Source organism: Hipposideros armiger, unplaced genomic scaffold, assembly GCF_001890085.2.
Source record: "Hipposideros armiger isolate ML-2016 unplaced genomic scaffold, ASM189008v1 scaffold_990, whole genome shotgun sequence".
Taxonomy (NCBI): Eukaryota; Metazoa; Chordata; class Mammalia; order Chiroptera; family Hipposideridae; genus Hipposideros; species Hipposideros armiger.
In genome coordinates this window covers 490,971-503,074 of record NW_017732340.1, presented here as the reverse complement: position 1 = coordinate 503,074, position 12,104 = coordinate 490,971, and the positions used below count along the sequence as shown (strand labels likewise).

General features: G+C 56.2%; 1 protein-coding gene across 4 annotated transcripts in view; it reads left to right on the top strand.

The window, feature by feature from the left end:
* The window catches only part of POC1A (POC1 centriolar protein A), an 87,331-nt gene that overhangs the window by 47,358 nt on the left and 27,869 nt on the right, over positions 1-12,104 (top strand). For all 4 annotated transcript variants that reach the window (XM_019631332.1, XM_019631331.1, XM_019631333.1 and 1 more), the window contains exon 9: positions 919-1,017. In XM_019631332.1, coding sequence (XP_019486877.1) covers positions 919-1,017 — 99 coding nt within the window. The remainder of the gene's footprint in view (positions 1-918; positions 1,018-12,104) is intronic.

Genomic DNA, 12,104 nt, shown 5'->3' with positions numbered 1-12,104 from the left:
ACGCTGAGTTTTCATCTTACGTGGATACTGTGGTTTTTCAGTTGACCACTGGCCACGCTCCACAATTCCTGCCATCCGGGAAGTGTCCCGAGACGAGTGCAGCCACACGTGGCTGACACCCTCCAGCAGAGACGCTGTCGCTGCCCAGCGGGGCCCTCGCTCAGCCATTGTTGGAGCCTCTGGGCATGAAGACCCTGAGTGGGACGTGGGATGCAGGGTGCGGTACCGACTTCTCCCTGTGTGCCAGTCTGTGTGGAGCTGTCTCCTGTGAGCCTCTCACTGCAGCCCTCTGAGGCGGGAACTAGGATCATCCTCCTTTCACAGATGAGGAAACTGAGGCACAGCGAGGGTGAATTTCCTGCCGACAGCCACACAGTAAGGGGTGGAGCCACCACCTTAACTCCAGTGGTCTGGGCTGGAATCCACATGTTGACCACTTCTCGCAGTGGAAGAGGCCAGGCCGCCACCCTCAGGAGCTTCTGTGTTAGTGGGGGGACAGATGATAAACTAGGAAAAGCAACAAAAAGCTTAAGTAGTTAGCGACTCCGATGCTATGAAAGAAATAAATAGAGGGCTGTGATAAGAATTAGCAGAGGTCAGGGACGGCCTGTCTGAGAAGGTGGCATTGGCGCAGACTCTGCAACCTGAGGAGCCAGCTGTGTGGGTCTTGGGCCTGGGACAGCCCGGGCAGAGGGACCAGCTAGTGCACAGCCTGGTGGTGGCATGCAGTGACTCCATTCTGGTGGCACATCCAGGTCCTCTCGAGGCCTGCCCAGAAAGCCTGCTCTCCGGGGAGGTGGGGACCCCTGTCCCGCCATTGGCCCTGAACTTTGGGGGCAGCCTCTGGGCCCATCTTCTCCGTGAAGGACTGGCAAGGAGTTTTCTCCCCTGATTCTGTGTACTTGTTGGTCTCGGCAGGTGATGGTTTGGAAGAGTAACTTTGATGTTGCGGATTATGGAGAAGCCGTAAAAGTGCAGAGGCCCCCAGCCATGCTGGCCAGCTCCTCCGGGAATGAGGTAAGTGGCTGGCAGCTGAGTCTGAGCCCTGTGACTGGTGTCCTGGGTCATGGTGAACAGTGCTGGACCCAGAGACGGGGATGGCAGGCTGGAGGCTTAGGCTGGTCACCGGGAAGAGGCCCTAGTAAGATCTTGTCGTTTACCAAGTAATGCTTTGGCCCTTGTGGTGCTTTGTTTCAAATCGAGAGTGAACACACACGACGCTGAGGAGGCTGTTAGGGTAGACAGACTGCTGGGTGCCTGCGCCCGTGCCTGCCCTTTGGTGAGAGTGTTGCCACAGGCACATGCCTGCTTGGCTGAGGACTGAGGAAAGGGAGGCCCTTTCGCGGGCCAGGCTCTGGGTCCTAGAAGGCGCGGGGCCTGGAGCTGTGGCTAGGCCGGGTCGCAAAGCCTGGCCCTGTTGCTCTCACTTCCTTTTTTTTTTTTTTTAAACCATGGAAAGGAAGTTCCTCAGCCACAAACCATTTTTAGTACTTTTGTCGGTAAAAGGGCACTCAGTGTTCCTGAAATAAAATAGTTAACAATATTTTTTTGGATAAATATTTGGGGGAAAAAGTTGATAACTGATGAAGTCTCATTGAATAAGGTCACATTCAGCTTTGGCTGAAGTAAACAGGACAGCACAAGATGTGGAGCCCCGAGGGGCTCGAGGGCTTTAATCCCCGGTGGCCACGGGCTGTTTGACTCTCTCCCCCTGGCCCTTAGGGGCAGCGTGGCCACACACGGAAACTGGCCTGAACAACAGGAAGCGCTTGCCCAAGGCCCCCCATGAGTCAAGGCTGGCCCAGAATAGAACCAGGAAGCCTCCTTCAATCCAGCCTCCAGCCTTCCACTCGGCAGAGGGACCCCCCCTCCCCGCCCCCATGCTTCTGTCCTTCCCCGTTCCAGGGGAGGGCACCGCCACCTGTCTTGGGAATGGTTGGTGGTCACCAGCAAGGGGAGAACCCCTTTTCTTGGAGTTACTAGGAAAGTTACTTCAACAAGCTGCCTCTTGTCCCCTCGGCCCTGGCTCAGAGGTGGAGGTGGGGCATCCTTGTCTTCCGGAGCTGTGGGGCCTGCTAATCTAGGACACAGGCCTGTGGGATGGGGGAGCCAGCAGGACAGAGCAGGATGGACGCACGCTTGGCGGGGCTAGGGAAAACCCTCTGTTCCTGTACTGCCTTCAGGCCACAGCTCTGCCCAGTGGACGTCCCCACATGGGACTCAAATAGGGGAAGGGGATGGGCGCTGGGGTCTGCACCCTCTCTTCGTAAGCCTGCATCTCCGTGGCGGAACCTGAATCCCCCGAGGCAGGCCTGAGCACCCCGTGTGTGGTATTGGGGAGCTCTAACTTGTCACATGTCCCCACGCCAGCCCACGCACACCATGCGGTGTCCTCATAGGGCCTTCTTTGATCAGGGCTCCCAGGCCACAAGGAGAGCTGGGCGAGGTTGGTGGTTTTGTTTCATATACATGACATAACATTTACCATTTGCCCGTTTTTCAGTGTGCATTTGTGTGGCATTAGTTACAGTCACATTGTGCAACCGTCACCGCTGTCACACACACAAGTGTTTCCGTCTCCCCAGACTGAGGCGGGCCCAGAGTGTAGCACCGCTCAGTGGTTAGGTCTCCCCTGCGGGGGAGGGGAGCTGGCGAGTGTGGTCTGGCCCATCCTGCCCCAGGGCTTACTGGCGCTGGGATGGTGCCCGTGACTGATTCGGGGCTAGTCGGCGTGTCTTTCCTCCTCGGGGAGCCCAGGAGGGGCTGAATCTGCTGAGCCCACCCCAGCTGCGTCCCCTACTGTCCTTCCGCAGCTCAGGGGTTCTCAACCTCAGCACTGTCATCCTCTGGGCCATAGAAATCATTGTTGGGGGCTGTCCTGGGCATTGTGGCCTCTACCCACGAGCTGCCAGGAACATCCCGACCCCTAGTCGTGACAACCAGAAATGCCTTCAGGCATTGCCGAATGTCTCCTGGGGGATAGAATTGCCCCCAGGGGAGAATCACTGCATTAACTCCCTCGGAAGTGAGTCCAGAAAGGAGGCTGATGGAGCAGCAGGAGGCGTGTGACACTGCAGGCAGGTGTGTGGTGTGGGAGGAAGGGGCACGGGGGTGGCGCTGGGGACAGCCATTCGAGCCCCTGGAGCCTCTGCTCCGGCTCAGCGGGCCAGACCTCTCAGCCTGGGTTTCTAACACAAGCCCACTTTGTAGAAATGCTTGGCTTGTCACACTCTGGAATCTTCCAGAAGTGATGTTCATACAGCCCTTCAGACCCTTGGTCTTCACCACTTACACTGGAGAGGGCCCTGGCCCTTCCCGCCTGTGGGCTTCCCTGGTGCTAGCGTACTACCTGGGGAGCGGTTTGGTGGCTGGCCAGGGGTCTGGGCCTTCCAGGCAGCCCACGAGCACCGCCGCTGTGCCCACGAGCTCTCGGATCTGCGGCCCGCCCCCCAGCTCTGCACGCGCGCTGGGCCTCGGCCCCATGAGCTGCACCTGGGCGTTTGGGGATTGTAGCAAGCCCGGCGGGCCAGGTGCTGGGTCTTGAATTCCTGACCATGTCTTCCTGGCGTGTGGCAGTGGAAGCCAGGCCAGGGCGGGGCAGCCCCGTGAGCCTGTGACAGCCTCTCTGCCCTGGATGCGCCCGCCCAGGACCCCGGCTCTGACTGGCATTCCGCTCTCTCGGAATGAAGGCCGTCCTCCAGCCCACTCTGAACAGAGCTCTGTTCATTGCCGCAGCTATTTTCAGCCTCTGCTTGAAATTCACAGCTTATTTTTAGGCTCATTTCATGTTGAAAAGCAAAAGCCATTTCCCAGCCCTTCAGAATGAGAATAATGGGTTCCATTTTCCCCTCTATTCTTGGCCGAGCTGTGATGTGGGATTTTCGGGCTGTGCTGGGCAGCTTTCTCTGCGTGGAGGGCTGAGGGGTAGGACTCCAATGCTGGGCTGAGGTGGGGCAGGACCCTGCAAGGCTGGAGGAAGGTTGGAAGGTTTCGAGCAGATGCGTGTTTCCAGGGGGGCTTGTGTGGGGGCCCCTCGAGCTGTCAGCAGCATCTCGTGCTGGGGTTTTCGAGTCTAGTGCTTAGCTCTGTTCCCTGCCGCAGCCCTGGCCGTGTCGCCCTCCGCACGCATCCTCATGGCTCTCACTCTGTCCTGCTGTCTGTACTTCAGGGCCTGTCCCTGGAGCATGAGGACCACTGTGTCTTGGCTGACCTTGGATTTGGCACCTGCCCCTCAAGTCCCAGCTGCCACAGCACTGACTTCTGCCTCAACCACAGACACATTTGTAAACGACTTTGAATAGCAAAGACGCATGTATTCTGATTGACTCTTGCCCTCCCGCCACATGTCTCTGAGCCCGTTATGCAATCGGGAAGGAAGGTTGTGCTGGGTGCGGGGGAGAAGGCACAATTCTAGGTAATTCTGTAAAACTGAAAACCCACTTCCTGAGTTGTCAGGGCTAGCTACCCTCCAGTGCAGACAATAACCTTGACTTCTAGGGCCCCAGGGCCTTTCTCCACTCAAATGGGAGATGCCAGGTCCTTGGTAAGATCTCATGAGGTGGCACGTGTCAGCAGGCGCTTGGAACCGCGCCTGGCACATGGATGGTGCTCAGCAAGCTTGAGCTATTTTTAAAATGTTCCTTTTCCTTCCTCTGTCCGACTGAGAGCTAGATGAGCCCCCCGCCCGGTCAGGGTGGTTGTGTGTTCAAACCTGCAGGGCGAGGGCCAGTGGCCATGGGGTGGGGGTGGGGGAAACAGGCCAGGACCCCCAGACCCCAGTGCTAGAACTGTGCCCTGGAAGAGGAGGCTGGGTTAGCCGAGGACATTGACCTGAGGCCTCAGCCTTCCCTGAGGATGGCCCATGTGTTCTTCCTAGTTCCTCTGGTCCTGAGGGTGGAGGCCCAGCCACCTCCTGCACCCTCACTTCACATTTCTATTTTGGGGTGCTGCACAGGGGTGGGCTTGACTTTGGGGTTCTTGGGCCAATTCCTGACTCGTAGAGTCTTGGCACTGGCTCTTGCCCCTTGCTGAGGTTCTGGGTGTCCTGGGTGGTGGTTCTCACCCAGACCAGAGGAGTCAGGGTCAAGGTGAGGAACGGGGCCCATGCCCACTTGCCTCAGATTCACTTGGGAACGTGGAAGACTTGGGTTTCTTACTGACAACAGTTTCTGGCTGGCATGTCCTTCCATAGTAAGAAGAAGTGTGGATTTGAGAGGACACTTGGCAGATGGGCATTGTGAGTGTTTAGAGCAGGAGTGAACCCCAGATTGACATGCCTTAGAGAGGAGCCTCTCCCTTACCTTGACCCCAGTTCTGGCTCCAAGTTTTCCAAGGCTGTTTAAGGGGGATCTTGGCAACACATGAGCCGAGGCTGCCCAGGCACTTGGACATGTTGGAAGTGCTGTTTTCGTGGGGCCCAGGCTCCCAGCACGTTGGCTGCCGTGCCCCTGCCCCTGGGCTCAGGGCATCTGTGGGGTTGAGACGTTGCTGGGCCCTGGCTCTGCTCACACTGGTTGAAAAACCAGCCGTGTCCACAGTCCCCTTTTTTCTGGGAATGAAAGTCTGGTGAGAACCACGGGAACGCAGACCCTCCCCCTGGTGTGGCAGTCGTGGGGCCTGGGGGGCGGGGTCTGGGCTTTGTGGGCTCACTTGGGACAGTGGGGACTTTGTTTTCATGTGCCCTGAGACTTAACGGTGCACATCTCTGTGTGGCTCCATGAGATAGTTCATTCTTGCCCCTGTGCTGCGCAGAGCAGGCACCTGAGCCCAGAGGTCATCTGCTGAGCGGCCCAGCCCCCAGTCAAGCCCGTGCCCCTGGGACTGAGGCACAGGTCTCGGCCCCTGTGCTAACAAAACTAAGAGGCTGGGGAAGAGCAAGCGGGATTGCCCCCACGTCTCAGTGGGAGAAAGGAGCCCAGCGTCCTCAGCCCCGCGACAGGTACCCAAGCCCAGCACAGGACAGACTGGTGACTCAGGAGCATAGTTGCCCTCCCCTGCGTGCCCCTGTGTAGACCCCTGGCAGCACTGCCTCGGGGCTCCTCACCCTTGGTAAGATCTGACTCCCCAGTGCCCATCCCTGTTGTTCCCCACCAGGACCCGGGGTTCCTGCTCCGTGGGGCACCTCCAGGTCGCCTGCCATGGCCTAGCCAGGCACCCTCGTGGGATGGGGTGGTGATTGACCAGGATGGATGTCCTGGAGAGGATTCTCAGGCAGCCCTTTGAGGGAACTGGATGATGCTGGAAGCTTCTGGCCCTCGGAGCCACTTTAAGAACTTGGTGGCAGTCAGAGCTGCACTGACCCTGCACGCTGCTGCACGCCGAGGCTGGGGCCTGGCCCCACGGGGCACTTCTCCCTGGCAACCCCAGGCAGGTCATCCTGAGTCCCTGTACCCTGATTTATCCCCGCCAGCCTGCATCACATTGTTTGGGCGTTTTCCATTTTATGGGCTCCCTCTGCAAAAGACCGCCATGCGGGGTGGGCGCGGGGTGGCCCAGCACAGGCCCCAGACAGCATGCCTCGCTTCACAGCGGGTTGCATTTCTCCCCTTTACCTGGAGGGAAGTCATGGAAAGTGCTCTGGGCTTCTTACTTTGAGTGGGAAGACAGAGGAGACTAGAATTTTAAAAGACTCAGTATTTGTTACCAAACTCTAATTTTTAAAGCAAGTTTCCTGCTTGAAACAGCATACCCTTGGACAGTAGCTGGTGGGTAGTGTGGCTGTGCAGAGTCCGGAGCACCAAAGCCCCGCATGCTCCTGGCAGAGGGGTTCCTGCGCCCAGGGGTCAGGGTGGGGGCGGGCCCTTCCCCCAGGGTCTGACTGGCTGTGCCCACTACTGAGAAGCAGGCAGGACCCCCTTCTTTCCTCCCAGAGGCTGCACTGACTGCCCTGGGCGCTGGGTCAAGGCCGCTGTCGGGCACGTGTTATGTAGCTGCTGTGTGCACCGAAGCGGGGAGGACCCATGTTCGCAGAAGCCCGTCCAGGGGGTTAGCTGGGCTTCCCGGCGTGTGGTAAGGAGACAGGCCTTTCACGTAGGACGTCATTGCAGGAAGCCCGTGGCAGTGGCTCTCGGCCTTCAGTGTGTACCAGAATCACCCTGGGGGCTTCATAACACAGCTTGCCCCGTCCCGTGTCAGGGTCAGTAAGGAAGCTGCGTTTCTGGCAGATTTCGAGGTGATGTTGATGCTTCCGGTCCAGGGACCCACTTGGGGAGCCAGTAGCCTGTTGAAAAACAGTCTGGCCCCTAGTGACCACGGCATCCAGGCCACAGAGGGCGGGGGAGGAAGAGAGTCTGTCCCCCTTGGGAAGTTTCTGTGGCTCGTGAGGGCTAAGCTTGGGAGGGGCACTTGGAGAACTGTCGTCTGCCTCTTTCCAGAAGAGGCAGAGGGGTGTGGCCTGGGTTCTGATCTCAGTGCAGCGTTCAATGCCAGTGCTGCCCTGTGGGCTTCGTAAACCCAAAGGCACCCACTGGGCAGGCAGAGCCAAGGCCATCGTTAGAGGGAGGGCGGGCTCAGCGCAGCCCTCTGCGCACCTCTGCCGGGCCTGCCACCCCGTCTCAGCTTCTGTCCGGCAGTGCTGCTGCACCCGTCCAGTCCAGTCACCTGCTGTTGTTGTTTTTCCTGCTTTTACTTTTATTAGCATTTATTGGATGCTGAATTTACTCCCAGGCCGTAAGTGTTTGTTTCTCCCGTTTCTTTTGGGAGATCTTCTTCTTCTGTGCAGCATCCTCTTCTGGTTTGGGTACAACCTGCTCTTTCTCAGTGAGGACCCCCTCAGTGTGGGAGGGAGAGTTCACATATAGGTTAACCCGACCGTGAGCTCTGAGTTCCGCGCTACATCCTGGGAGCTCTGTTCACCTGGATGTGTTCAGTGACCAGAAAGTCTGCATCTAAACCCTTAAGGTCAGCATTAATTACTCTCTGCATTTTTAAGCCTGTGCAGCAAAAATTCTGCACTCTTTTTGGGCCACCGACCCTGGGTCCAGCCCCACTATTTGGCCTGGGCACACCTCCCAGCTCCACCATTGTGATAACAGAATGACACACACTGCTTCTGTAATGTGACATCCTTTAGATACTTGGTGACTTTTCAGATATGCATACCCTTGATGGCCTGGGCAGTTTACTTAACATGAACATAAAGATTTGAATCTCTTGATTTACATGATTTTGTGGGGTTCTCTGGGTCAAGCGAATAGCGAACCATTTCCCGAGGTCACCTCAGGCCACTTACGGGAAGAGCCCACAGGCCTTTGGCCCTGCAGACGTGGACGCCTCGGTCCGCTCCCACCCTCCAGAGCCTACTCCACCTTTGGAGACGCCAACAGCTGAGCTCGAGGGGCCAGGAGCTTGTGGCTCAGCATTTAAACCCTGGGCGAGGCCCTCTTTGTGAAGCTCTCTAGGGACATGGCTCCAGGCACCAAGAGCAGGAACGCGCTCTGAAACAGTGGGGACAGCAGTGGTGGCAGAAGGCGGGCTGTGGGATGGGGCAGAGTGGCGCTCCCTTCTCTGAGCTGCCCCTCGATCTGGGGGGCCGATCGAGGGTTCCTGCCGCTGGGAAGTTCCCATCTATTCTTCAAGCAGGTAGGTCCCTCTCCAGATGAGAGTGGCATGATTCTTAGGAAGGAAGGCCTGCTTAGCGACTTAAACCACAGGACGTCTGGGTGCAGGAATCCAGGCAGGCGTAGTAAGGCATCACAGTGTCACGGAGATGGACAAACCTGACGCCGGAGTCCAGACAAAGCCTGGTGGCCCTCATGTCCAGCTCCACGTGGATCTGGACACACTGGGGCGCACACATACCTTTGAGAGCTCTGTTATCTCTTTCAAGGGCCTCAGAACTGTTTTGCGTTTTCCTTTTCCCCTGGCAGCCAAAAGTTGGGTTCAAGGCCAGTGGTGATTCCACAGTTGCACATGAGGAAATGAGCCCAAATCACAGGACAGTGGGCAGTGGGGTCCTTACATTGTGGTGCTTTACTACAAGGTCCCATGTCCCCGGCAGGGGCGGGCTGCCTGCCTCAGAGTGCCTTTCATTGCAGCCCCGCGGCCACTGCTGTGACATTGCCATTTTGCTGACAGTGATGACAAGCATCTACGGCCCAGTCCGTCCACACTGACAAGCCCCCTCTCCACAGGAGAGCCAGCAGAGGCCATGTATGCAACCCGCAGCAGAGAGGGCGGCACGCAGAGAGACAGCAGAGAGGGCGGGCCGCTGGCATCTGAACCTTTCTCCTCCCTCTCTTCCTCTCTTCCGCTCTCCCTTCCTTTCTTTCTTTTCCATGTTACTTTTTCAAACCTGAAAATGGAAGAAATGATCCACAAGTGGAAATAGAGCCAGGTGCTTAAGCCTGGCTATGATTCTTTGGGCCATACCACCTGTTCCCCAGCAGTGCTACACTCATCCTCTCCAGATGGCACCTCCTCCATGCAGCCTTCCCCGGGGAGGCCAGCAGGTTGTGGCTTCTTCCCAGCCTCCCACCCCCCAGAGCACTCTGCTGGGGCAGCTCCCCTCTCCTGGAGTCAGTTATTCGCAGGCCTCCCTTGTCACCCTGGAGGGCTGGGACCCTGGCCTCTCGTGTGCCCTGCTTGTGTGTGGAACACCAAATGGTCAGGACATGAGGGTTCCAGTGGACACATGTCTATGGGCAGCAGACGTGGAGTGTGTGAGGCTAGAAGCAGGCTCTAGCTCTTTCCTTTGAATTTTGGATGGTCCTGGCTAAATTCAGGGAATTGCTTTCTGGCCTGCTTTGTCACTCTGGGGGCAGGTGACATGGGTCTGGACAGGGACTGGGCAGTGGCGGGTAGGAGAGTCTGCTCGCCTGGACTAGAAGTTTCAGTACTTCTTTTCATTTTCCATGGAAAAAAGCCCTTAGCAGCTTGTATGTTCCAGATTGGATGGCAGCATTGCCCATGTGGTGTAAGGGTGTTAGATAATGCCTGTGTTTATGTTCTCATTGGTTACCATGGAAAAAATCAGAAAAGATGGTTTCCATGGAGATTATCTTAAAATTAGTTTCTTTGACAGTCGGGACATTGCTGCAGGTTCGCTGGATGCCCTCAGTGTCATCAGGGGCCTTCTCTGTGGCAACGCCAAAGGGCATGCGTGGATTCGGACAAATCTGCCTCCTGTGCCTGAAAACGCCAGGACACCAAGTGGGGGGACCTGCGCCCCAGCTTCCTCCTGGGGTCCCATTCTTCTGGCCTCAGATCCACAGCTCATTCCGGGCGCAGAAGCTTTTTATTATCATTATCATTATTATTAAACAAAACAAAAAGTCTTTATTGTGGAAATTTTCAAGCTAACACAAAAAGTACAGAGAATAATATGACAAACCCCTCTGCCTGTCACCTCCCTCCCGCACTTTGCCAGTCTTAGCTCATCTCCCCCATGTTTTTTTTAGAAGAGTTGGAGTATTTGTATATTTAATCCTAGATATACTTTACCCTAAGTGAAAACGTTTTTGGTTATATAACTGCAGTGCTCTCATCACATCAAACGAAAGGAATCATTCCTTAATATCAAATGCCTAGTCCATATTCACAGTTTTCCGCATTGCGTCAAGAATGCCGTTTGGTGCTTTCTGTTCAAATAAGCATGGGGGCTTCGAGAAATCGCACGTCTCCCCTCCCCACGGTGGCTCTGGTGTGGAGAAACTGCGCTGTCTTGGCTCAGAGCAGCAGTTGAGCTGGGGACGGAGGAGCTCCGGGGCTCCGCCCTTCTCTGTCCTCAGGGATAGTTGTGACTTTGGGCCCCACGCGGATGCGCTTGTTTCCACCCTGGAGTTGTGTCTGATGCTGGGGCAGGTGGGCTGGCTACTGCCAGCTGTCCTGGGACCGGCATCCGCTGGGGGGCGCTGTCCCTCTTTGGAGCCTTCAGGGGGAGGGAGACGTGATGTAGCCTGGGTTCACAGCAGCCCGGATGCAACTTCATTTTCCAGGACAGGGAGGCCTTGAGACACCCCCAACTCTGCCCCCTGCAGCTTGTGGGGGAGGGTTTGGCCCATCCGAGGCCTGCGCCTCTGCCGAGGAGGCGGAGCCAGTCGGTTATCTGTCTTGGCAGGCTTTGCTCCTGTCCTGAGATGCTGCACAAAATATGAATTGCCAAGTTGGGAGCGATGCCCGGGTGTGGTCCGTGCCGCTAACACTCTCCATTGAACTAAGTGCAAGGAGAGTTTAAAATAGCCAGCCTTTGTTCCCAGGGTTTTAAAAATTCAACTCCAGTAGTTACAATGAGCTGTCTTCAAGTGGATCTATAAATAAACTGCTACTGTTCCTCTGTGGCACCGAGAACTCCGGCGTCTTCCAGAGATGTCGCTTTGTGGCTCGTCTTCATGAGACTCCTCTCATCTGTGGGGCAGCTGCAGCCACCCGCAAGCTGGGCTGACACACGGAGTTTGTAATGACAGCAACACGTTTCCTTTTAGAAAGCCACAGTGCCCCGCGATTAACTACACAGGGAATGGAACTTTGCACTGGGGAAGCCTGGCAGGGAGGTCAGCCTCACCACCGACCCAGCTCAGCGCCACCAGGAACCAGTCCTGTTTGCATGAGCCCACGGTGTCACACACGCACATGCCTTCCGTGGTGTTTTTGTCAAGACTACATATCATGAGAAACCAATCATGAGAAAACATCAGACTCAAATCGGGGGACACTTGACTGCATGACTGATCAGTACCCTTCAACAGTGTTAAGGTGATGAAAAGGTGGGGGGAAACTGAGGCGCTGGCAGATTGCAGGAGACTAAGGAGAAGTAATTAAATGCAGTGTGGGCCCCTGCATCTGATCCTGGGACATCAGGGTCCAAGGATGCTAGTAGGAAAGTTGGTGCAAGTCCTGTGGGGTCCTTAGTTTTGTTAATGGCATTGTCCCAGTGCTGATTTCCTGGCGGTCGTTGTTCTAATGTATGTAAGGTGTTAATCCTGGGGGACCCTGGGGGAGGGATAGATGGAAATTCTCTGTACTATTTTTCGCAAGTTTTCTCTAAGTCTAAAATTAGTTCAGAGCACTTTAATTTTTGTGTTTTTTTTTCAATCTACAGTCAACACTTGGGCTTTATCAGAAGATCTGTCTCCCTCCCCGGGGGCTGCAGTTCCGATGTTTGCTGC